The 27,530-nt window shown below is 47.0% G+C and overlaps 1 protein-coding gene across 2 annotated transcripts in view; it reads right to left on the bottom strand.

The window, feature by feature from the left end:
- Positions 1-27,530, bottom strand: part of si:ch211-197h24.6 — a 170,279-nt gene that overhangs the window by 60,343 nt on the left and 82,406 nt on the right. For both annotated transcript variants that reach the window (XM_038797610.1, XM_038797611.1), the window contains exons 13-18: positions 25,533-25,664; positions 12,670-12,762; positions 10,599-10,735; positions 8,101-8,208; positions 1,232-1,301; positions 57-212 (exon numbers count right to left, since the gene is read on the bottom strand). In XM_038797610.1, the coding sequence (XP_038653538.1) occupies positions 57-212; positions 1,232-1,301; positions 8,101-8,208; positions 10,599-10,735; positions 12,670-12,762; positions 25,533-25,664 (696 nt within the window). The remainder of the gene's footprint in view (positions 1-56; positions 213-1,231; positions 1,302-8,100; positions 8,209-10,598; positions 10,736-12,669; positions 12,763-25,532; positions 25,665-27,530) is intronic.

The following is a 27,530-nucleotide window of genomic DNA, read 5'->3' as shown; positions in this document are numbered from 1 at the left end:
TAAACTGAATTTTAATTTCAAGACAAGAGATATTAAAATGCTGTAGACAAACATACTCCTCGAGGAACTTGTTCTGCTGGCTGGTTTTAAACATGATATTTGTGAACGAACGGAATACTTTTTTGTTCTCGTTTCTACAGGAGGAGAGGTCTCTGTGTGAGTGCTCTGGTCTTGGTCATAACTACTGCATTCCATGTCTTGCAGCTGATCGCCTAAAATTACAAGAGATAATTTGTTCAATAAATAAAAGAGTGCATTCAGAAACATGCCAAATAAAATTTGACAACTTCAAATAGTATCACTTAGCAGATTAAATGCTGCAAACAGCTCTGGTCTTCTAAATCCTCCAAAACATTTTTTATGGGTGAGTTTGACTTAAGAATTATACCAGTTTACAAGCACATGACAAACTGCTTGTTAAAGAGTTCTCTATGTAACTGGGAAATTCCCTTGGTTTCTACGCACCATGTTGGAACTAATACAAAAGCAAAATACTGCAGCTGCTGGAAATCTGAATCACATGGATGAAACATTCATATTTTTTTTATCTCCACAGATGCTGTCTGACCTGCTGAATATTTTCATGATTTTCTGCTTTCATTTCTGATGGAACCAGTGCTGGCTAATTTCAAAATGCAGATGTAAAAATAATTAATGTGCAAATCCGACAACTATTATATTTTCTGCATGTACCACTGCTATTCCCTTCTAGATGAGGATTATGCACATAGAAGGTAAAGCATCAGTGAAACAAGGAATACAGCTATACACAAACTGTGCTACAAGTTGGGAACTCTTTGCAAATGACAACAGATAGTGAATAATTGTTCATTTTAAATCTGATATTAATAGATCAAGGGCAGTTGGGAAAGTGGAGTTAATGCCATAGATCAGACATGATCATATTGAATGGCAGAGGAAGCTCAAGGGACCATTTTGGCTATTTCTTATGTTATGTAACAGTTTAAAAAAAAATATATTGGCAAAGATCGGTTAATGGAGTTAGGTCACAAATTAGCCATGATGCCAATGAATTACAAAATAGGTTCAAAGGCACAATGGCCCTACTCCTGTTCCTGTACTCATACATGTGCAACGGAGGTGAATCATAGGAATGAAAATAACTTGATAAACAAACAGACACTTTCATATCATTTTCTGTGCTGTACTGTTCTATTCTATTTTCTAGGTCTCCTGTCTCGAATAAAAATAGCAAATGCTGGTGCTTTACCATTTTCAGATGCAATCTTTGCAGCAGATACCCTCTGATAAAGCGCAGGTCCATAATAATCTCGGATAACCTGGAATTTAAAAATTAAAATATCAATTTTAGTGCATTTAGAAGTGATGTTTAAGTAGTTTTTCTTCGGTTTTTCTATAACATTTATTATTTCTATAGAAAATGACACTTACATCAACAGCTAATGAAATGCTGCCTCATTTGTAATTCTTTCAAGAATTATAACACAAGTTACCTTTGCACCCTTCACCATTAGAATTAAGCATTGTCTCGAGTGGGGAGGTGGAATTGGGCGGCACAGTAGCACAGTTGTTTCGCAGCACCAGGAACCCGGGTTTGATTCCCGGCTTGGCTCACTGTGTGCGTTCTACCAGTGTCTGCGTGGGTTTCCTCCAGGTGCTCAGGTTTCCTCCCACAAGTACCAAAAGACATGCTGTTAGGTAATTCAGACATTTTGAATTCTCCCGGAGGTGTACCCGAACAGGTGCCGGAGTGTACGACTAGGGAATTTTCACAGTAACTTCATTGCAGTGTTAATGTAAGCCTACTTGTAACACCAAGAATGATTATTATTATTGAATTGCCATGTCCTTTCAGATTGTCAGAGTCTTCCATGGCCTCTGTTTACACATGTGGTAAGGTACCAGGGCTGGTGGCATTGTTATAGATGGTCTTCACAGAACTAAATTAAAACCAACTGCTAAGACCTGTAAGTCATGTAGAGGACCTGAAGGAACAGTAGAATTGCAATGTAGAGGATGAATCAACTTGAATTTATATATGGACTTCCGGTGGCGGCCATGGAGTGGTGGCTCCCATTCAAGGTCGATTTTGTTGGTCTTTCTCCAATATGGGTGTCAATTTAAAAAAAAATTTAGAGTACCCAATTCATTTTTTCCAATTAAGGGGCAATTTAGCGTGGCCAATCGACCTACCCGGCACATCTTTGGGTTGTGGGGGTGAAACCCACGCAAACACGGGGAGAATGTGCAAACTCCACACGGACAGTGACCCAGAGCCGGGATCGAACCTGGGACCTCAGCGCCGTGAGGCAGCAGGGCTAACCCACTGCACCACCGTGCTGCCATGGGTGTCCTTTTGAGGACGAACGGTGTGTCAATGCCCAGGGAAGGTAACACTCCTCTGGTGAATGGATCAGAGGGCAGACAGTGGTATGAGAAAGGGAGAGCAGCTGGAGCAGGGCAGTTTTCTTTGTGCGCCACATGTCAAGATGGTGGAGGGCAAGGGGACAGCATTGCCTGCACAGTGGTCAATGGAGCAACTGGTGGAGTTTCTAAATAATAAGTTCCAGCAACAGGCCTCGGATGACATGGCTAAGATGGTGGAGCCACTTAGGGTGGCGATTGAGAAAGTGGGGCAGAGGCTGAAGGTTCAGTGCTGACGATTCAGAAGGTGGAGGATGGGGTGGGGGAAAATGAGGAGTGGATGGCCTCACTGGTGGCGGTGTTGGTGGTGGATGGCCGGAAGAGGTTGTAAGACCTGGACATCACTCCAGCGACAGAATTTGAGTATAGTCAGGATGCCAGAGGACATCGAGGGAGTAGGTGCTGCCAAGTATGTGGGGAGGACATTCGAGCAAGTGATGGGGAAGGGCGCTTTTGATCGGCCCCTCGAGGTGGATCAGGCACACAGGGCGATGAGAAGGAGGCCGCAGGTGGGGAGCCGCTGAAGTCGGTGGTGGTGCGGTTCCACCATTTCTTGGACAAGAAAAAGATTTTGCAGTGGGCGAGGCAGACCAGGAGGTACATTTGGGAAGGGAGTGACCTGCGGATCTACTAGGACCTGGGTGCGGAGCTGGCGAATAGGAGGGCAGGTTCAACTGGATAAAGTCTGCCCTCTTCAAGAAGGGAGTGAAGTTTGGAGTTTTGTATCCTGCCTGCTTGGGTGACTTATCAGAGTTTTATTTTGACTCTCCGGAAGAGGGGATGGAGTTTGAGAGAGACTATGGACTGGGAGGAGTGTGATGTGGAGATGCCGGCGTTAGACTGGGGTGAGCACATTAAGAAGTCTCACAACAGCAGGTTAAAGTCCAACAGGTTTGTTTCGCATCACTATCTTTCGGAGCAATGCTCCTTCCTCAGATGAATGAAGAGGTGGGTTCCAGAAACATACATCTAGACAAAGTCAAAGATGCAATACGATACTTTGAATGCAAGTCTTTCAGGTGATTAAGTCTACAGGCCCAGACAGAGCAACTGGAGTGAGGGATAATCATAAGTTAAAGAGGTATGAATTGTCTCAAGCCTCGATAGGTGGTAGGATTTCACAAGCCCAGGCCAGATGGTAGGGGGTGAATGTAATGCGCCATGAATCCAAGGTCCCGGTTGAGGCCGCACTCATGTGTGCGGAACTTGGCTTTAAGTTTCTGCTCGACGATTCTGCTTTGTCGCGCGTCCTGAAGGCCACCTTGGAGAACGCATACCCGAAGATCAGAGGCTGAATGCCCTTGACTGCTGGAGTGTTCCCCGACTGGAAGGGAACATTCCTATCTGGTGATTGTCGCGCGATGTCCGTTCATCCGTTCTCGCAGCATCTGCATGGTCTCGCCAATGTACCACGCTTCGGGGCATCCTTTCTTGTGTGAGGTAGACAAAATTGGCCGAGTTGCACGAGTATGTACCTGGTGGGTGGTGTTTTCACGTGTAATGGTGGTACCCATGTCTATAATCTGGCACGTCCTGCAGAGATTGCCATGGCAGGGTTGTGTGGTGTCGTGGGTAGTTTGCTGCAAACAATAGTTTGTTTGAGGTTGCGCAGTTGTTTGAAGGCAAGCAGTGGGGGTGCGGGGATGACCTTGGCAAGATGTTCATCTTCATCGATGACGTTTTGAAGGCTGCAAAGGTGGTGTCGTAGTTTCTCCACTCCGGAGAAGTACTGGACGACGAAGGGTACTCTGTCGGTTGTGTCCCGTGATTGTCTTCAGAGGAGGGCGGTGCGGTATTTTGCTGTGGCACATTGGAACTGTCGATCGATGACTCGAGCGCCATATCCCGTTCGTACGAGGGCATCTTTCAGCATCTATAGATGTCTGTTGTGCTCCTCCTCGTCTGAGCAGATCCTGTGTATACGGAGGGCTTGTCCATAGTGGATGGCTTCTTTAATGCGTTTAGGGTAGTAGTTGGAGAAGTGGAGCATCGTGAGGTTATCCGTGGGCTTGCGGTAAAGCGAAGTGCTGAGGTGACCGTCCTTGATGGAGATGAGAGTGTCCAAGAATGCAACCGAATGCAATGGGAGGAGTGTGAGGACACTGATCTTTGGGGAGGAGCTTTGTACGTATGGTACAATGTTTGGGTGGGTATTGAAGGAGAGTGGCGCCGGTTAGTGTGCTTTATGTTCTTTGTTTGTTTTGGGGGGTTGGATTGGAGGGGAATGAGGAGCTTAGAGGCCTTGGGTGGGGGCCATCATGCTAGCTGGGTGGGCTAGTTAACAGAAGTGAAGCAAGGGGTTGGTTCTTTGTTCATGCCCCAAATTGGGATGATGTGGATTTTTTGAGATGGGTGTTAGATGTGGAGCTGCTGGCGGATGAGGGTGTGTGTGAGCAGGTGAGGGCTGTCATTCGGGCCATGTGGAGGTGAATGACACGGGAGAGGTCACAGCCACCACACTGTGGGAGGCACTCGTGGCAGTAGTTAGAGGGGAGTTTATTTTGATTCAGGTGCACAGGGATAGGATGGAGCGGGAGGGAGCAAGGCTAGTCGATGAGATCTTGAGGGTGGGTAGGAGGTATTCGGTGGTGCCGGAGGAGGGGTTGCTGAAGCAGAGACAGAGGCTCCAGATAGAGTTTGGGTTAGTGACGACGGGAAAGACGGTGGGCAGTTGCAAAGGGCCAGAGTGGCAGTGTACGAGTACAGGAAGAAGGCAAGTAGGTTGCTGGCCCATCAGTTGAGGAATCAGGCAGCGGCAAGGGAGATTGGGAAAGTGAGGGATGAAGGGAGTTTGGTGGTGACAGATATTGAGGGGTGAATGGGGTATTTCAGGCTTTTGAGGGAGGCGGGGAAGGCTTTTTGAGTTGGAGCCCCCCGAGGGGTTAAGAAAGGATGAGATGTTACCTGGATGGGTTGGAGTTTCCCCAAGTTGGAAGAGGGGCAGGTGCAGGTTCTGCAGGCCCCGATTGGGCTGCAGGTGGTGATGGATGGCATGGGGGTGACGCAGACAGGGAAGGCCCTGGGTCTGGATGGGTTCCCAGTGGAGTTTTATAAGAAGTTTGGGGCAGAGCTGGCGGCACTGCTGGCAACAGTGTATTATGAGGCGAGGGAAGGAGGGGGGGTGGGGGGGGGGGGGGGGGGGAGAGAGAGAGAGAGATCTCCCCCCCCCCCATCTACTTTGTCCCAGGCTTCTATCTCCTGATTCTTAAGAAGGACCCGGAGTAGTGTGCGTCATACCGCATGATATCATTGTTGAATGTCAATGGCGAGTTATTAGCGAAGGTGCTTGCATCACGAATTGAGGGCTGCGTGCCGAAGTTGATTGGGGAGGATGAGACGAGTTTTGTGAAAGGAAAACAGCTGTTGCCAAATGTGCAGAGGTTACTCGATGTGATTATGATGCTCTCTGGGCAAGAGGTTAAGGTAGTGGCAGCGATGGGCACGGAGAAGGATTTTGATCGGGTGGAGTGGATATATTTGTTTGAGGTGTTGGGGAGATTCGGGTTCGGACAGGGGTTTGTGGATTGGGTCTGGTTGCTGTATACGAGCTTGGGGTAATTTGGGCTACACTGTGGGACGAAACAGAGACGCCCGCTCTCCCTGTTGCTTTTCGCCTTGGGTGATAGAGCCACTGGCAATGGCGCTTAGGACGTTGAGCATAGGGTTTGCTGTACGTAGATGATCCGCTATATATTTCGGACCCGTTGGGCTGCATTGGTTTTCGGGATATAAATTGATTATGGGAAAGAGTGAGGTGTTTCTGATCAATGCCAGGGGGCAGGAAAGGAGGTTAGGGCTGGTGTTTTTTTTTTTATTCGTTCATTGGACGTGGAGATGGCAGGCTAGGCCAGCATTTATTGCCTATCCAAAACTGCCCTTAAGGGGGCAGTTAAGAGTCAACTACATTAGGCAGCACGGCAGCGCAGTGGTTAGCACTGCTGCGTCACAGGATCCCGGGTTCGATCCTGGCTCTGGGTCACTGTCCGTGTGGAGTTTTTTAAAAATAAATTTAGAGTACCCAATTATTTTTTTCCAATTAAGGGGAAATTTAGCGTGGCCAATTCACCTATCCTGCACATCTTTGGGTTGTGGGGGCGAAACCCACACAAACACGGGGAGAATGTGCAAACTCCACACGGACAGTGACCCAGAGCCGGGATCGAACCTGGGACCTCGGCGCCGTGAGGCAGCAGGGCTAACCCATTCCGTGTGGAGTTTGCACATTCTCCCCGTGTTTGTGTGGGTTTCGCCCCAACAACCCAAAGATGTGCAGGTTAGGTGGACTGGTCACACTAAAATTGCCCCTTAATTGGAAAAATGAATTGGATACTCTAAATTTAAAAAGAAAGAGTCAACCACATTGATGCGAGTCTGAAATCACATGTAGGCCAGACCAGGTAAGGATGGCAGATTTCCTTCCCTAAAGGACATTTGTGAACCAGATGGGTTATTACGACAATCGCCAATGGTTTCATGGTCAACATTAGACTTTTCATTCCAGATTTTTATTGAATTCAAATTTCACCATCTGCAGTGGGGAGATTTGAACCGGGATCCCCAGATCTGGGTCTCTGGATTACTAGTCCAGTGACAATACCACTCTGCTGCCATCTCCCCAGGGACGAGATTTAGATACCTTGGTATCCAGGTGACGCAGAGTTGGACCCAGCTGCACAGGTTGAACTTGGTCTGGTTGGTAGAGGCAGAGGTTAGGAGATGGGATGTTTTGCTGCTGTCGCTGGCAGGACGGGTGCAGACAGTAAAATATATATTTTTTAAAACATATATTTTTTCCAATTAAGGGGCAATTTTAGTGTGGCCAATACACCTAACCTGTACATCTTTGTGTTGTGGGGGTGAAACCCACACAGACACGGGGAGACTGTCTAAACTCCACACTGACAGTGACCCGAAATAGAATGTAGTAAGGAAATATTGGAATACAATGAAAAATTTGCACCGGAAACAAGCACAGTTTGGCAAACACGGGATCAAAGAGGATGGCACACTTGTGAACAGTATGGTTCAGAAGATATACAAGTAGAATGAGGCCATATGGCCCATTGAGTCTGCTACTCCATTCAATCGTGGCTCATCTCATCCTGGCCTTAATTCCACTGTCCTGCCGTTCTCCATAACCCTTCAACTATTTATCAATTAAAAATAATTACTCCTTAAATTTACTCACTGTGCCAGGATCCACCACAATCTGGAGTAGCGAATTCTACATATTCACACCCCTTTGCGAGAGGTAGTTTCTCCTCAACTCCATTTTAAATTTGCTACCCATTAGCCTAAGATTATGACCTCTCGTTCTAGAATGCCCCACAAGAGGAAGCACCTGCTCCACATCTACTTTATCCATACCTTTTAGCATCTTGCATACTCAATTTGATCTCCCCTCATTCTTCTAAACTCTAAATGTGTATAGGCCTAAACTGCTAAATCTCTCTTCATTCGACAAACCCCTCATCTCTGGAATCAACCGAGTGAACCTCCTCTGAACTGCCTCCAATGCCACTACATCTTTCCCCAAATAAGGGGATCAAAACTGCACAATAACCAGTTGTGGTCTCACCAATGCCTTGTATAGTTGCAACAAGTGATCAGACAGGGGAATGGACTTAGTTTTGGCGCTATTTGTCATGGATTTTGTTCACTCCTAATAACGAACACTTCAAGATGTATACTTACCCTAACCCTTCCTCTTCCATCTGTCTTTTCAATTTCTGCTGCTTTCTTTTTGACAACTGTTTTATATTTTCCTGCACTTAATGACAATAACTCTGGGTGTCTCTTTTTCTGAAAAATAAACAGAACACGTCTGATGCATGTAAAATCACTAAGTCATTCAAATCCAACGTTTCAGCATGGTCCACATTTAACCAAATGTTTCATACCAACACATAGATTAACCAGTGGTGGGGAAAAAAAAATCAGCATTTTCAATTTGTTACCCACACTAGCATTTGAGCAAGAGTAGCTGTTTAGGACCTTTATTTAAACTATACGAATGATGGTCATTCACTTTTGACCTCCCCCAAGACAAATAATCAGCTTATTTACATAGTCCATTGGAGAGGTAATTGTGTATTTCCAAATTGTTCATTTTTAGAACTAGTAGCAGTCACACCAATACTAGTGTTGCCAGGCACCCACACAATGGGAGGCATGCTGGGGGGCAGGAAGAAGACGGTAAATTAAATTACACTCGTTCGGATACATATTAATGCCCAAAAGTGAATTCATTACTTCAAATTACTCCCGTCACCTTTGACAAAACTGTAGCCACCAATGTTACCCTAATGTTTATACAGATCAAAACTGTCTTTCTAGATGTGATCTAGAATCTATAATTACACTGCAGGCTGCTTTTCAGAGTTCAAATATACATTCAAACAATATTTAAAACTTGAAACGCCCTCACTGAAACACCTACTTTACAGGATTCCTCTCGAAATCCAATACTCAAAATTTTGCTTCTTTCGCACCCATTTTTATTTTATTTTTTCCATTGAGCACGAGGATCGATGATGAAGCCTGTATTCATTTCCCATCCCAATTTACCCGTAGGGCGGTGGTGAGCTATCTTCTTCTAATGCTGCAGTCCATTATGTCTAAGTAAACCCAGTGTTATCAGGAAGGGAGCTCCTGGATTTTAACAGCAGTGGTGAAGGAATATTGCCAAATTTCCACGTTAGCCTTGTGGCTTGGAGTGAAATCGGGTGGTGGTACTCCCATACATCTAGTTGATCCAAGGCTTTTGAAGGTGCTGTTGTGGAGGTTTTGCGAGTTGCTGCAGAACATCTTGTAGATAGAAGCATTGCTTCCATTGTGCACCGGTGGCAGCAGGAGTGAATGTTTAACTTGGTGATAGAGGATGCCGATCAAGCAGGCTGCTTCGTTCTGGGTGGGGTCAAGCTTCTTTTATTGGAGTTGCACGCACCCAAGCAATTTAATAGTATTCCATCACACTTGTGACTTGTGTCTTGTAGATGAAGACAGGTTCTGGTGTTAGACAAGTTAATTGTTGTAGAATTCCCAGGCGTGCAGCAACAACAATTCTGTGCTGTTGTCCATTTATGTTTCTGATTAATGGTAACCCAAGTAAGGGTCGACACGGTGGCGCGGTGGTTAGCACTGCTGCCTTACGCCGCTGAGGACCTGGGTTGGATCCCGGTCCCAGGTCACTGCACATGTGGAGTTAACACATTCTCCCCGTATCTGCGTGGGTCTCACCCCCGCGATCCAAAAATATGTGCAGGTTAGGTGAATTGGCCACTTTCAATTGCCCCTTAATTGGAAAAAAAAAAGAATTGGAGACTCAAAATATTTTAAAAAGGTAACCCGAGTAGAATCAGAATCCTGATAGTGTAGGAGGCCATTCGGCCCATAAAGCCTGTACCAACCCTCCAAAAGAGCACTTTACCTAGGACCACTCCCACCCTATCCCTGTAGCCCCACCCAATCTTCAGATCTTTGGCCACCAACGGGCAATTTATCTTGGCCAATCCATCTAACCTAGACATCTCTGGACTGTGGCGAGAAAATTGGAGCACCTGGAGGAAACTTACGCAGACACAGGGAGAACATATAAACTCCAGAGTCACCCAAGGTGCTGTTAGGTGGGATTGCTAACCACTGTGCCACCCTTAATGTTGCTGGTGAGGGATTCAGAAATGGTAATGGCTCTGTATGTAATGGGGATCTGGTTAGATTCAACTCTTTTGTCCATTTTTGGAACAAGGCTGAAATGAAGTCCAGCTGAGGATTGGCAAGGAGATTGTCTGTATGCCATTTTATAGTACTATTGGCGACCCATTCAGGACTTGTGGGAGGAAACCGGAATGCCCGGAGGAAATCCACGCAGACACAGGGAGAACGTGCAGACTCCGCACAGACAGTGACTCAAGCTGGGAATCGAACCAGGGAGAACGTGCAGACTCCGCACTGACAGTAACTCAAGCTGGGAATCGAACCTAGGTCCCAGGCACTGTAAAGCAGCAGTGCTAACCACTGTCCTGCCCAAACCACTATGCCACTGCCTCCCCCTCTCAAATTTAAATATGGTATTTGCAATTTGTCTGATTATTTTCCTGAGCAAGCTCTGCAACACAAATGACAAATATGCAAAGTAAATACATTTATATGTATTAATATTGTGTAGTATATTTATAAACATGTGTACTTACAATATAACGCATCTTGTGTTTAATTCCAAAGATATGTGACAAAACACACTGCAGTGGCAATTCACAAACACAGAGCTCACAGTAATACAATGGTTCCGTTTTTCCGACATAATGGTACTGAACCAAAAAATCCAACCCTGTGAATAGAAATACATATACATTATTACTTTCAGCTGATAGAACACAATTGCTAAGAAATTTGGCCATGTCCACAATTTGGGGGTTTTGCTCATGGTCATTAAACAAAGAAATTAGAAACTTGAAATAAAAACATGAATCAATTAAAGTTCCTATTGCCTGCATTTCATAGAAGCTGAATTTCTTTCACTTGCTGCACACTTGGTAGTTCAAAATACAAAAGTAACAGCCAAATTACCTGATGTCAGCACAAGATTAATAAGTTCACTTCCATTGTAGGATGTGTTACCTTAGTTTCTGGGACAGATTTCTTTGTCCAATAAGGAATATGTTCAAGTCTTGCGCATTTTTTGAGTTACCCAGGAGCTTGGGAAACTTATGAAGCTATGGTTAACACCTCAGCCAATCGGCACCCTTTTTTCCTGTAGGTGATCATTGAAATCAGGCATTTTGGCGTTTTTCCTGAAGACCTCAAGATCTTCAGCAACATGTTTCTGTTTTCAGTAATATCTCATTTTGGTGTATGGATGAAGAAACTCCAAGTCTCGAGATGGATTTTCGATAGCAGGTTCAACGGCAGAAGTGTAACTGCTTTGGTGGAAGAATTTTCAGAAGCACTCATATTACAGCAGATTACGTTTTATGTGGTACTACGCAACATATTTTATACAGTACCAGGATAACCATTTGCCTGCAAAGCTTGACTGGCTGCACCCAATGGAATGTCACAAACCACATCTACAACATTGTCATACCAGCTAGGATCCCTGTGATCTGTTTTCACAGGACCTGAGTCAACAGAACTTTAGACTCAGCACTGGTGGGGAGGTGGCGGCATAGTGTCAGTCACTAAATCAGTAATCCAGAGGCCCAGGCAAATGTGTTCTGGGGACATGGGTTCAAATCCCACCATGGCAGCGACTGGAATTTAAATTCAATTAATAAATCTGGAAGTTGGTCAATTATTTACTAATGTCCTTTAAGGAAGGAATTCTGCATCCTTACCTGCTCTGGCCTACATGTGACTCCAGACCACCGTAATGTGATTGACTCTTTAACTGCCCTCCAAAATGCCCTAGCAAGACCCTCAGTTCAAGGGCAATTAAACATGAGCAACAAATGCTGGTCCTCCCAGTGACACCTACACCCCATGAAATAAACAAAATGCTACATTAACTTATGAGCTGAGGTTGTGAGGTGGTGGAAGGGGTTGGGCCAACGACTCATGCACAAATAAACTGATACACGCATCCGCAAATATATGGGACGATTGGTCATCCTATTTTAACTACATCCCTTTGCATTGCCTTCATGGTATACTGTCAAATAATAATAATAATTGCTTATTGTCACTAGTAGGCTTCAATTAAGTCACTGTGAAAAGCCCCGAGTCGATTTTCTATTACCGAAGTTGGATGCATTATACTCAGCTTGCTTGTAGAAAGGAAGGCTTAGATTTAATAACAATAATATTTATTAGTGTCACGAGTAGGCTTACAGTAGCACTGCAATGAAATTATACAATGCCGTACAACTACCAGATGCCTCAATACCAGAATCCGCAATCTTCTGACCTAAAGGCCAAAATGCTACCTACCAACCGAGCCATGACTGACACACTTCTCATCTAAGTCATCAATATAGATGGTGAACAGCTTAAAATGATCCTTGTGGACTTATGAAACATTTCTTTCAAATGTTAACTTTCTTCCTGTTTTCCTCAGCACAGCAAAGAATGCTACATATATTCACCAATTACCACTCCATCAACATCAACACCAATTGACTTGCACAAGAGGAAAATACATCCTGCAATGTCTCAGTACAACAGGGAACACTATTTTTTGTAGTTCTTTGAAGCAAATTTACTTTAAAGAAAATTAGAAATCATAGGAAAATGTATAGCATCCTGAAAATATTGAAAAATACATACCCACTATAGTCTCCTCAAAATCCAACTGTGTGATGTAATCTTCCAGAAGTTTTGATCCTATAGGACTGAACAGGTCATCAATAGTGGCAGCCGCTAAAAGAAAACCAAAATTATATACAATAGAATGAGTGCTAGAAATTGAAATCGTTAACCTCTTTCTCAAGCTCACCCCTGCCCAGCCCACACCAATTCTCTCCATTCTGCTCTTTGATGCGCTGATTCATGCCAGCTAGACACCATGTTAAGTTCTGGCAGTACATTAGGACCAGACCCAATGATCCATTCTTCCCACACAGCCCAAACTGTGAGAAAGTTCAAAATTCACCAAACTTCACCATTCAGCCTATCCATTGTTTTTTAAAAATTTTATTCTCCATTTTCACATTTTCTCCCAAATTTGCACCTATCAACAATAAGCAGTAATAAATATAATGTCAATCCCCATATCAACAACAACAATCCCATCCTCTCCCTTATCCCCAAACATTAGCCCGCATGTTAACATAAACAAATAAGAAAAGGGAATCAGGAATCACTCATAGTCACCATTAACACAGTAAGAAGTCTTACAACACCAGGTTAAAGTCCAACAGGTTTGTTTCAAACACGAGCTTTCGGAGCACGGCTCCTTCTACAGGTGAATGGAAAGGCTTGTTCCAGAAATGTTTATATAGACACATGATGTGGAGATGCCGGCGTTGGACTGGGGTGAGCACAGTAAGAAGTCTTACAACACCAGGTTAAAGTCCAACAGGTTTGTTTCAAACACGAGCTTTCGGAGCACGGCTCCTTCTTCAGGTGAATGTAGTCTACCTCATACGCTGCAGGAAAGGATGTCCCGAAGCGTGGTACATTGGCGAGACCATGCAGACACTGCGACAACGAATAAACGGGCATCGTGCGACTATCAACAGGCAGGACTGTTCCCTTCCAGTTGGGGAACACTTCAGCAGTCAAGGACATTCAGCCTCTGATCTCCGGGTCAGCATTCTACAAGGAGGCCTTCAGGAGACGCGACAACGCAAAATTGCTGAGCAAAAACTTATAGCTAAGTTCCGCACGCATGAATGCGGACTCAACCGGGATCTGGGATTCATGACGCATTACATTCGGCCCCCACCAACAAGCCTGGACTTGCAGAGGCCTACCGACTGAACTGGCTTGGGACAATTCACACCTCTTTAACCTGGAGTTACCTCTCTCTCTGCATCTTTGATGATTTGATTGCCTGCAGGTGCTCGCATTCCGGGGCATCTCTGACTGTGTCTATATAAACATTTCTGGAACAAGCCTTTCCATTCACCTGAAGAAGGAGCCGTGCTCCGAAAGCTCGTGTTTGAAACAAACCTGTTGGACTTTAACCTGGTGTTGTAAGACTTCTTACTGTGCTCACCCCAGTCCAACGCCGGCATCTCCACATCATGGCTACCATTAACACAGACAGTCCCCCTCCCGCAACCCTCCCAAACCCCCCCCCCCCAACTAATGTTTGATATTATCCAATTCTTGAAAGTGCATAATGAATAACGCCCATGAATTGTAGAACCCCTCCATCCTTCCCCTCAGTTCAAACTTAACCTTCTCAAAAGTCAACAAATCTTGAACCTGCATGTATCTAAACATTTCCCCCTGCTCCAGCCCATACTTCGCTTCCAGCTCCTTCAATCCTGCAAACCGACCCCCAAGAAACAAATCCTTTTGTGTCTTAATCCCCTTCTCCTCCCATTTCCAAAAATTTCCATCCCACTTCCCTGGCTCAAATCTGTGGTTCCCCCGAATCGGCATTTCTGTTGAACCTGCCCCCAACTCGAAGTGTTGGCGAAACTGCCTCCAAATTCTCAATGAAGCTATTATCACTGGACTCCCTGAGTATTTCCCCAGGGCCATCAGGAGCAGGGCTGATGCCAGCACCTTCAATCCCGACCCCGACACAAACTCTTCTCCATTCTGACCCACTGGGAATCAACCCCTTTGACCCAGTTCCAAACCTTTTCCACATTTCCCACCCAGCAATAATACATCAGGTTTGGAAGACACAAACCCCCTGCCTGCCTTCCCCTCTGTAGCAGCACCTTTCTAATTTTGGATCCTGTGCAGTGCTTCGCTCCAGAGTCCCTACCCTTGGTCTTCCTCCCACATTTCCCTGGTCTCATCCAGTGGTGTGTGCGCCCTTCCCAGGAATTGCCCATACTGGTCGCCGCAGATCCCCCTCCCTATGATGCACGTGTCCAGTAGGTTCTCTAACAGCGATTGTTGCGGTGGTCATGGATATGTCTTTGTTTCCCTAAGTAAGAGATTTCTAGCTCCTCTGGTGTTGTCAGTCTGTTGTCTATGTGGAAGTTCCTAACTGTCAATGTCCTCCGGTCCTGTCTACACCATTTGAAGGTGCCGTCCTTTTGTTGCAGATGGGTGCCTTAATGCACATTTCGGTCAATCCGACGCGCTAGCGTAGTTGGTACCACGACCGGAGTGTGGCTATCACCACTGGGCTCGTTGAGTGTTTGTTTGGTGGGGATGGGAACGCTGAGCTGGTGGTATTCGCCTACACTCGCCGTGGGAGCTGTACAAGAGTTTCACCCAGGCTGTGAACCCTGTTCCAAGCCCGAACCGCTCCAGTACCTCTGAGGTACTTCCATTCGACTGTCGCAGGCATTTTCTGCATCCAGGGAGATGATCATCTCTGGTGTTCCCTTGCTGGGTGGAGTCATTATTAAGTTCAGCAGACACCTGATGTTTGATGTTAGCTGACTGCCTTTGACAAAGCCCGTTTCGTCTTCTGCTTCCATCTCTGGTACGCAGCCCTCCAGTCTCCTGTCTAGCACCTTGGCCAGTATTTTCCATTCATGTTTAACAGCAAAATGCGTCTGTCAGATCCGCATTCTGTTGGATCTTTTGTCTTTCTTGGGTATCAGCGAGATTGAGGCTTGTGCTAGCTTAGACAGCAGGGTGCCCCTTGCCAGTGAGTCTGTGAACATCTCCCACAAGTGTGGGGCCAGTGCTGTCGCAAATGTTTTGTAGAAGTCTGCTGGTAATCCGTCTGGTCCAAGCGCCTTCTCCGCATGCATGGAGCTAATGCTCTCCATGACTTCTCCCAGTTCTAATGGTGCTTCCAGCCCGTTTCCTAACTTCCCCCACGACTGGCCTGTCCAGTCCATCGAGGAACTGCTGGAGCTCAGGGTGTACAGTCCCCAGTAGAAGGTCTTGAATGTCCCATTGACCTTTTCCAGCTCGGCTATTGGTTTGCCCTGTTGTCTCTGATCTGAGCTATTTCCCTCATGCTGCTTGCAGGGATTTCCATCATTTCCACCATTCTGTGTCATCCCAGTTGGTACACATTCACCAGAACTACCGGTGTCCCGTCCAGGACACCACTGACCATGACATACCGTCCACCTGGGTCCGTAACTGTCTTTGACGCGGTAAACATCGTCCTCTTATTTAACAATACACCCCCCCCCCCCGGTAGTAGGAATGGTAGGTCTGTCCCACCCAGCCTTTCCTTACCTGCAGTCGACCCTGTTCCCTCAGGTATGTCTCTTTGAGGAAGACTATGTCGGCTTTCATACTTTTCAGGCGGGCAAAGACTCTGGATCTTTTCATTGGGCTGTTAAGTTCCCTGATGTACCAGATGACTATTCTCCAACCTCCAAGATCACCCCCAACTCATCCTTCCACTTCCTGTGTTGCCCGCTCAGTTGCCAACATCTGCCCATTAATGTCTGAGATCCTTCACTTTCCTAGCTCATTCAAAGACAGACCCCTATCCAAAAGCGAAGGCATTGGCACCAGGGGAAATGAAGGAAGCTCTTTCTGCACAAAGTCTCACACCTACAGATATCTAAATACATTCTCCTTCGTAAGTTGGCATTTCTCTGAAATCTCTTCTTTTTAAAAAAATTTAGAGTCCCTAATTCATTTATTCCAATTAAGGGGCAATTTAGCGTGGCCAATCCACCTAGCCTGCACACCTTTGGGTTGTGGGAGCGAAACCCGCTTGCACCCTGTGCACTCGGTCCACCTCCAGAGCTGATCAAAGGCCCCCCTCCCCCAATGGCTCCAGCATTCTCGCCACATACACAGCGGCCACCGACATCCCGACATTTTGCCTTCAGGAGTGATTCTCCAGATCCTCTACCTTCTCCCTCAGCGTCTACCGGCTGTCTCGCATCACTCCCACCTCCGCAACCATGAGGCCAGCTGCTCCTCATGTTCCCCCACCTTCACTTTCAGAATCACCTGGCCCTGGGACTCCAGCCTCTGTTCAACCTGCTCAATCCTAGATCTCAGCGGCTCCCCCACCTTGGCCAAGTCTCCCAGGGCCTCTTTCCTCTGCTGCTGGAACTTATTGTTGAAGAATTCCACCAGCTGCTCTGTTGACCACTGGGTGGCAGCATGCTCCCCTTGCCCTCCACTATCTTTAGCTGTGATGCATCACAAGACTCATTCTCCAACTGCTATTTCTTCAGAGGTGTATTACCTTCCCCGGGCTCTCCTGCACCTTTTGCCCTCAACTACTACACCCTTAGGGCAGGAAAAGACCAAAAATACCCGCCTTGAGCAGGAGCCAAGAAATGTGTGACCACTCAATCCGTGGCCGCCACAGGAACATCCTAAAGTAGATATTAACTTATTGACCCTACCAAAGAAAGCCTTAGAAAGAAAGACTGGGAAACATAAACAAAAACCTTGGAAGAATATTTATTTTCACTGTCTGGACTCTGCCTGCCAAAGTCAAAAGAAAAGCACCCCGCCTCTTCAAATCAGCCTTCATACCATCAACTAGACCAGCACAATTAAGTTTATAGAGCAAGGCACAATCATGTGCCACCCAATTTTGCAGATACTGAAAACTAGCCTAACTGGATGAAAAGGCAACCTTCCGAGATCAGCTCCCCTCCCTTGAGCTGAGCATCTCCATTTTCTCCGTCATGTTGGCGAGAGGATCTGTAACGTACAACAACAAATCATCCACATTCAGGGACACCCGATGCTCCCTCCCTCCCCACTATGGAGACAATCTAGGTGCTATGGTCAGTGGCTCGATTGCTAAAGCAAACAGTAGCAGGGTAATGGGCACCCCTGTCTCATACCCCAATTCAATCGAAAGTACCCTGAGCTCAGGGCATTTGGTACGGACACTCGCAGTGGGAGCCCTTCCAAAAGCTTAACCCAGGATATAGAATTCCACCCAAAACCGGGAAAATTTGTACCATTGTCGATTCCTCCTCCGGAGGTTCAAACTGAGATAGCCCACAGTAAAAGGTCTGAACACACCTCACTGACTTCTTCTGGGGCAGAAACCAACGTCCCATCAGAGTCCCTGATCAGAACCATCTCCTGGGAGACAGCCTGTCGCCTCAGCTGGTGGGCTAATAGGCGGCTGTCTTTCTCCCCATGCTCACAAAACGTCCCCCTCCTGTGACAAAGCTGGCTCACCACCTGCCCCGGTGACAGCTCAAAGTCCATCTGTGACTTCTTTCTCTCTACCAAAAGCTCCGGCGTTTAGTACTCAAATATTGGCAGTCTACCTCCAGAAGGGTCCACCAGCCTCTGCCTCTTCACCCTCCTACGTTTATCCCTATATGACTTGTATGAAATTATCGCCTCCTTAATAACTGCCTTCAATGCTTCCCAGAGCGTGGAGGACAATAACTTCTTTTTTAATTTAAATATTTTTATTAAGGTATTTGAAAATTGTTACAAAAATAACATAGACAATGACATCAGCATGGTATAATAAACTTCCCCCCCCCATGCCAATCTTCACACACCCCAACCATAAAACAACAATCTGCTCCCCCCCCCCCCGGAATACTGCATCTGCTGCCAATTATATTTTCCCCGACAAAGTCGACGAACGGCTGCCACCTCCAGGTGAACCCGACCATTGACCCTCTTAAGGCAAACTTTATTTTTTCGAGACTGAGAAACCCAGCCATGTTACTAATCCAGGTCTCTACTCTCGGGGGCTCAGAGTTCCTCCACATTAACAAGATCTGTTTCCAGGCTACCGGGGAGGCAAAGGCCAAGACATCAGCCATTTTCACCCCCGTGACCTCCCAGCTCTTCCGACATTCCAAAGATCGCTACCTCCGGACTCATCACCACCCGTGTTTTTAGCACCGTGGACCTTGCCTTAGCAAAACCCGGCCAAAACCCAAGCTTCGGGCATGCCCAAAACACATCGAGGGCCGAAGGGCCCGTACTGCGCTGTAATGTTCTATGTGGACATGATTTGCTGGGCTTCCTGCACACCTCGCATACCTATCTTCTACCCCGAAAAACCTGCTCATCCTAGCCACTGTCATGTGTGCCTGGTGGACTACCTTAGATTGTATATCAGGCTGAGCCTGGCACATGATGAGGAGGCATTAACCCTGCTTCGGGCATCCGCCTATAGACCCACCTCTATCTCTCCTCCTAGCTCGTCCTCCAACTTGCCCTTAAGCTCCTCCACCGGAGTTTCCTCCACCTCCGAAAGCTCCTGGTAAATATCGGAAACCTTCCCCTCTCCCACCCAGGTACTGAAGACTACTCTATCCTGTATCCCCTGTGGCGGCAGCAGTGGAAAGGCCGGAACCCGCTTTCTCAGGAAGTCTCGCACCTGCAAATGCCTAAACCCGTTCCCTGCTGGCAATTCAAATTTATCGTCCAAGGTTTTCAAGCTGGGAAAGCTCCCATCTATAAATATGTTCCCCATCCTTTTAATTTCTGCCCTTTGCCATCTCCGGAACCCACCATCCAGCCCACTTGGTACAAACCGATGGTTATTATAAATCGGGGTCCAAACCGATGCTCCCTCCACTCTTTTATATCTCCTCCACTGCCCCCAGATTCTCAGAGCCGCCACCACCACCGGACTTGTGGAGTATCAGGCCGGCGAGAACGCAAGAGGTGCCGTTATCAGTGCTCCCAAACTGGTGTCTTTGCATGATGCCGCCTCCATCCGCTCCCATGTCGACCACTCCCCAACTACCCACTTCATGGCTATATTAGCCACCCAGTAGTAATTGCAAAGGTTCGGCAGCACCAAAACCCCCCCCCCCCGACTGCATTCCAGCAACACTTTCTTCACCCGCAGGGTTTTATTCGCCCACCAAAGCCTAAAATAACCTTATTCACCCGCTTGAAAAAGGCCTTTGGGTAAAGATGGGGAGGCACTGAAAGACAAACAGAAATCTGGGGAGGTCCATAATTTTCAGTCTGTGCCCTCCCCGCCAGTGATAGCGGGAGCATGTCCCATCTCTTAAAATCCCCTTCCACTTGTTCTATCAACCGGGATAGGTTTAACTTGTGCAGTGCCTCCCATTCCCGGGCCACCTGGATTCCCAGATATCGCAAGCTCTTCCCTACCATTCTAAGCGGCAGCTCTCCCAGTCTCTTCTCCTGTCCTCTTGACTGGATCGCGAACATCTCACTTTTCCCCATGTTCAATTTATACCCTGAAAAATTGCCAAATTTCCCCAGGATTCGCATTACTTCCCCCATTCCCTCCAATGGGTCTGAAACATACAAGAGCAGGTCATCCGCGTAAAGCGAGACCTGGTGCTCCCTCAGCGTAGTTTAAAGTACCCCGACCGTAGCCGGTTCGTACGCACACTCACTGCTGGTGGCTGATAGAGCAACCGCACCGAGTCAATAAAGCTCTCACCAAACCCAAACCTTCCCAGCGCCTCCCACAGGTAATTCCACTCCACACGATCAGAAGCCTTCCCCGCATCCATCGCTACCACCACCTCCATCTCCTCTCCTTCTGAGGGCTCATAATAACATTTAAAAGCCTTCGAACATTGGCCTCGAGTTCCCTGCCCTTTACAAATCCCGTCTGGTCTTTCCCTATCACCCCGGGACACAGTCCTCTATCCTTGTGGCCAGTATCTTAGCCAGCAGTTTGGCGTCCACATTCAGTAGAGAAATTGGCCTTTATGACCTGCATTGCTCCGTGTCCTTCTTCCATTTCAGGATCAATGAAATTGACTCACTTCTCTCTTGCTTCATTAAAAGTCCTCACCAACAGTGGGCTGAATATCTCTGAAAACGTCTTATAGAATTCCACCGGGTAGCCGCCAGGCCCCGGGGCCTTGCCCGACTGCATATTCTTCAGCCCCTTGATTATTTCCACAATCTCAATTGGGGCTCCCAGCCCTACCAGCAGATCCTCATCTACCCTCGGGAACCTCAACTGATCCAAAAACTGGCTCATCCCCTTCACCCCAGCCGGGGGTTCCGACTCATATCATTTACTAAAGTCCTTAAACACCTCGTTCACCCCCGCTGGGCCCAGGACATTATTCCCGCCTCTACTCTTTACTTTACCTATCTCCCTGGCCGCCTCCCTTTTCCCGAGCTGATGCGCCAACTTACTGCTTGTCTTTTCCCAGTACTCATAAATCCTCCCCCCATCTCAACTTCCCTGTGGCCAACAGCCCAAACCCGCCTGTAACCCCCACCGCTCCTTCAGCAGCCCCGTGTCCGGGGCCTCCGAGTATCTCCTGTCCACCTGGAGTATCTCCTCCACTAATCTATCCCTCTCAGCCCGTTCGTCTTTTCTCTGTGGGCCCGTATAGAAATTAATTCCCCTCTGACTACTGCCTTCAAACCTTCCCAAACCATCGTTGCCTCCCCTGTAGCATTTGTTTCCAGGTAGTTCTGGAGGGACTTGTTAACCCGCCCACAGATCGCTTTGTCCACTAGCAACCCCACATCCAGTCTCTACGGCGGACGTTGCCCTACCTCCCCGCTAATCCGTAGATCCAACCAATGCGGGGCATGATCCGACACTGCGATTGCCGAGTATTCAGTATCCACCACCTCCGGTATTAGCGCCCTGCTCAGAACAAAAAAGTCGATGCGAGAGTATACCTTGTGGAGATGTGAGAAAAAGGAAAACTCCTTCGCCCTTGGCCACGCAAACCTCCCTGGGTCTACTCCCCCCATCTGTTTCCATAAACCCCTTCAATTCCTTTGCCGCAGCCGGTCTCCTCCCTGTCCTGGATTTTGGAGGGCAATAACTTCTTACTCAATTCCATATACTTCATAATTACTCACAAAAATCCTTTGCCACAAGCAATCTCCACGAGAGTTGCTGAGAGCGGCCCAGCTCCAACAACAGATCCACATGTGGGGCATGATCCGATATTACTATTGCAAGTAAACCTCCCCCCCCCCCCCCCCCCCCCCCCCCCTATAGTGAAGGACTTGGGACTCGACCTGTCCAGCCTATGGTCCAACCATGTGAATAGGCTAAGAAAGTCATCAAGGAGAGGGATGAAGTCAGTAGTGAGGGAATGGAGATTATGGCAGGCACAGAGACAGTCTTCCCAATATTCGAATGGGTAAAACCTCTGTTCATCTAGAACTGGATGTCGATCAAGCAGCCTGACAATTCAGAGGCAGAGAAGGTACAGAATGGTGTCCGAGGTAGAACTGGGTATCATCAGTGTGCATATGGAAAAAGATGCTATGTTACGATGATATTACCAACGGGCATGTAGGTGAGAAATAGAAGGGGGCCAAGGATAGATCTTGGGGGATACCAGAGGTAATTGTGTTGGAGAGAGAGGCAAGCCATTCGAAGTGGTTCCCTTCCAGTCAGGGAACACTTCAGCAGTCAAGGGCATTCAGCCTCAGATCTTTAGGTAAACATTCACCAAGGCGGCTTTCAAGATACACAACAACATAGAATCGCAAGCAGAAACCGGAAGGCAAGATCGCATGCATGAGGAAGGCCTCAACTGGGATCTCAGATTCATATCACATTACATGTAATCTCCACCATACTTCCCGGGTTGGCAAAATCCTACTAACTGTCCTGGCTTGAGACAATTCACATCTCGATTACCTGTGATTATTACTCACTCCGCTCACACTGTTTGTTCCTGTAAAGACACATTTCAACCATTCTTCACATTTCAATCTATAATTATCATGCAATTGTGTCTCTCCTATATATGCTGCGATTGTGAACCTGCCTCCATTTCACCTGATGAAGGAGCAGCATTCCGAAAGCTAGTGATCTTTGTGAAGTTTGCACTTTCTCCCTGCACTCGGTGCTCCGGCTTCCTCCCACCGTCCAAAAATGTGTAGGTTAGGGTGATGGGTCATGCGAAATTGCAAGGGTTAGGTGGGTAACTGGATTACGGGGATAGGGTGGAGGCGTGGGGTTACGTAGGGGACTCTTTCTAAGGGCCAGTGCAGACTCGAATGGCCTCTTTCTGCAGTGCAAATTCTATGATTCAATATCTACTTCCTTCATAAAATTACACAACGTTTTGGCCTCAACTACTTTGTGGTAGTGAGTTCCACAGATTCACCACTCACTGGTGAAGAAGTTTCTCCTCCCTCAGTCTTAAAAGATTTACCACTTATCCTCAAACTATGACCTCTAGTTCTGAACTCCACCACCATCGAGAATATTCTTCTGAATCTACCCTGTATAATCCTGTTAGAATTTTGTAAGTTTCTATGAGACCTCCTCTCACTCTTCTAAACTCTAATGAATATAATCCTAACCGATTTAGTCTCTCTTCATATGACATCCCAGGAATCAACCCGGTAAACCTTTGCTGCACTCCGTCCATAGCAAGAATATCTTTCCTCAGATAAGGACACCAAAACTGCACACAATACTCCAGGCGTTGCCTCACCAATTCCCTGTACAATTGCAGTAAAACATGAATAGAACATAGAACATACAGTGCAGAAGGAGGCCATTCGGCCCATCGAGTCTGCACCAACCTACTTAAACTCTCAGTTCCACCCTATCCCAGAAACCCAATAACTCCTCCTAACCTTTTTTTTTGGTCACAAAGGTCAATTTATCACGGCCAATTCACCTAACCTGCACGTCTTTGGACTGTGGGAGGAAACCCATGCAGAGACGGGGAGAACGTGAAGACTCCGCACAGACAATGACCCAATGGGGAATTGAACCTGGGACCCTGGCGCTGTGAAGCCACAGTGCTATCCACTTGTGCTACCGTGCTGCCCTTAATAGGATGGGAATAAAGAGATATGGACCCCAGAAGTGCAGAAGGTTTTAGTTGAGACAGGCATCATGGTCGACGCAGGCTTGGAGGGCCGAAGGGCCTGTTCCTGTGCTGTACCTTTCTTTTTTTATATAAATTTGGAGTGCCCAATTCATTTTTTCCATTAAGACGCAATTTAGCGTGGCCAATCCACCTAACCTGCACATCTTTGGGCTGTGAGGGCGAGACCCATCAAACACGGGGAGAATGTGCAAACTCCACACGGACAGTGACCAGAGCCAGGATCGAACCCGGGACCTCGGTGCTGTGACGCAGCAGTGCTAACCACTGCGCTGCCGTGCTGCCTAATGTGGTTGACTCTTAACTGCCCCCTTAAAGGCAATTTTGGATGGGCAATAAATGCTGGCCTAGCCTGCCATCTCCACGTCCAATGAACGAATAAAAAAAAAAACACCAGCCCTAACCTCCTTTCCTGCCCCCTGGCATTGATCAGAAACACCTCACTCTTTCCCATAATCAATTTATAGCCCGAAAACCAATGCAGCCCAACGGGTCCGAAATATATAGCGGATCATCTACGTACAGCAAACCCTATGCTCAACGTCCTAAACGCCATTGCCAGTGGCTCTATCACCCAATTTAGCGTGGCCAATCCACCTAGCCTGCATATCTTTGGGTTGTGAGGGCGAGACCCATCAAACACGGGGAGAATGTGCAAACTCCACACGGATAGTGACCCAGAGCTGGGATCGAACCTGGGACCTCGGCGCTGTGAGGCAGCAGGCTGTGCTGTACCTTTCTTTCTATGTAATAAGCTGATTCTGCCCTTCTGATCCTGACTGCGCCCTCTGACCCCAAGCCCTACTCCCTCTGACTTGAATAACACTGTCTCTCATCCCACCCCGACTCCCACACAAATAATCTCTCAGATGCACCCTCGAAATCGGAATACCAGGTTCCATTCCCACCCTGACCCCACAAGCTGATCTCCAAACGACCCTCTGACCCCACCCCTTCCCGACCTCACCGTCTGACCCCACCTAGATTCCCCTAATCCGCCACACTTAACACCCTCCTCCTAACCTTGTTGACACACCCCCCCCCCCCCCCCCCCCCCCCCCCCCCCCCCCCCCCTTCCCGAGTTCCACCTTGCCCTGGATGGTACACAGAACCCCGATCTTCTGACAGAAGGACGTGAAGAGGTTGACCAGGTCAGTTGACCATTCAGGCCCTCGACACTGATATCGAAGCTGGTCACAACGTCACTGTTCATTTCAATGGTGATGGTGGCTTGGATTGCTCCCGCTCGACCTTGCATCACTGACACATCTCTAATCCTATACTCAAATCCTCTCACTATTAAAGTCAACATACCATTTGCCTTCTTTACTGCCTACTGTACCTGCGTGCTTATTTTCAGCAACTGATGCCCGTGGGCACCAGGGTCTTGCTGAGTATCCACCTCTCTCAATGTACACCTATTCAAATAATAATCTGCCTTCTTATTGTTGCGACTGAAATGGATAACCTCATTTATTCACACGAGACTGCATTTGCTATGCATATGCCCACTATCTCAGCCAGTCCAAATCTGGCTGAAGCATCTGCTTCCTCCTCACAGATTACTCTCCCACCCAATTTTGTATCACCTGCAAATTTGGAGATAATAAATTTAGTTACATCGTCCAGATTATTAATATATAATGTGAACAGTTGGGGTCCGAGCACAGATCCCTGCGGTACCCCATTCATCACTGCTTGCCAATCAGAAAAAAGACCCATTTATTCCAACTTTTTGCTTTCTGTACTACACCCTGAAGGCCATCAGGCTATTACTCCAATCTCTCATATGATTACGACATTCTCTTTCCTCACCTTCCTGTGATGCAGTGACTTCTTGACGTGCCAATAGTGGCCGAGGCTGTGGCTTTATTGGGATACCGATAGGAAGACCATCTGGATAGAGGTACATCCCAGTCCATTTATCATTTTTCTTTGTGACCTGGGCTTTAAGATAAAATATACAAATTGAGTATAATATTCTAGGAGAACATGTAAGAGGCACTGATGAAGAGAATGGCAAGTGGCAAACTTTTGGAAGACCAAAAATGCGAAGTTTTGACACACATAAGAATTACAAAGAGAATGCATGCAAGAAGTGCAGTACAAGAGGAAAGTAAAAAAAGATAGTGGAAGATAAATAGAAGAACAATGGAAGACAGCAGGATGTAGGTGATGAGCAAATGCAGCAACGAGAAAAAAAGTCTTCATTTGTCAGAATAGCAAGGTGCATCAACTATTGAGATACATAGCCCTCAATTAAGTTTTCAACCGCTATCTGAACGGACACTCTAAATTTTCAGTCACTGTCCCTTCCTGCGATACTCGATTATCATTCCGCTTATTGATCCGTTTACTTCTCCATCCTTTCCAGTTTCTCATCTCACTCCTCCACTGCTATCTATTTATCCTTTTCACTACCACCTACAATCCTCCCACTCCATCTAATATATTTCTCCTGACTACCTTCACACTCTTCTTGCCAATCATTACACCTTCATCCCTACTTTCTTCCTCATGATCTCATTTTAGATGATGGCTTATACAGTGGAATGGCCCTGATCGCCCCCTCCAGAGTATTCTGAGCTAATTGCTAGCATGTGTGTACCACATGCTGGAATTTCCAGTTTGATGGTACAGTAGGCAATTCAGCCCATTATTGCAGGACACACAGATTTCAGGTTTCCATAAGACCATAAGACACAGGAGCAGAATTAGGCCACTCGGCCCATCGAGTGGCCTCTGCTATTCAATCGTGGCTGATATTTTTCTCACATTCTCCCGCCTTCTCCCCATAACCCCTTATTAATGAAGAACCTATTTATCTCAGTCTTAAAGACACTCGGTGATTTGGGCTCCACAGCCTTCGGCAGCAAAGAGTTCCACAGATTCATCACACTGTGGCTGAAGAAATGCCCCCAGATCTCTGTTTTAAAGGATCATCCATTTAGTCTGAGATTGTGCCCTCTGGTTCCAGTTTTTCTGAGAAACATCCTCTCCATGTCCACTCTATCCATAGAACATTACAGCGCAGTACGGGCCCTTTGGCCCTCGATGTTGCGCCGACCTGTGAAACCATCTGAAGCCTATCTGACCTACACTATTCCATTTTCATCCATGTGTCTATCCAGTGACCACTTAAATGCCCTTAAAGCTGGCGAGTCTACTACTATTGCAGGCAGGGCGTTCCATATCCCTACTACTCTCGGAGTAAAGAAACTGCCTCTGACATCTGTCCTATATCTACCACCCCTCAATGTAAAGCTATGTCCCCTCATGTTGGTCATCACCATCCGAGGAAAAAGACTCTCACTGTCCACCCTATCTAACCCTCTGACTATCTTGTATGTCTCGATTAAGTCACCTCTCAGCCTTCTCCTCTCTAACGAAAACAACCTCAAGTCCCTGAGCCTTTCCTCGTAAGACCTTCCCTCCATACCAGGCAACATCCTAGTAAATCTCCTCTGAACCCTTTCCAAAGCTTCCACATCCTTCCTATAATGTGGTGACCAGAACTGCACGCAGTACTCCAGGAGCGGCCGCACCAGAGTTATGTACAGCTGCAGCATGACCTTGTGGCTCCGAAACTCAATCCCCCTACTGATAAAGGCTAGCACACCATATGCCTTCTTAACAGCCCTATTAACCTGGGTGGCAACTTTCAGGGATTTATGTACCTGGATGCCGAGATCTCTCTGTTCATCTACACTACCAAGAATCTTGCCATTAGCCCAGTACTCTGCATTCCTGTTACTCCTTCCAAAGTGAACCACCTCACACTTTTCCGCATTAAACTCCATCTGCCACCTTTCA

This window comes from Scyliorhinus canicula, chromosome 5, assembly GCF_902713615.1.
Source record: "Scyliorhinus canicula chromosome 5, sScyCan1.1, whole genome shotgun sequence".
Taxonomy (NCBI): Eukaryota; Metazoa; Chordata; class Chondrichthyes; order Carcharhiniformes; family Scyliorhinidae; genus Scyliorhinus; species Scyliorhinus canicula.
The sequence above is the reverse complement of the archived record's forward strand: the minus strand, read 5'-3'. Positions and strand labels throughout refer to the sequence as shown.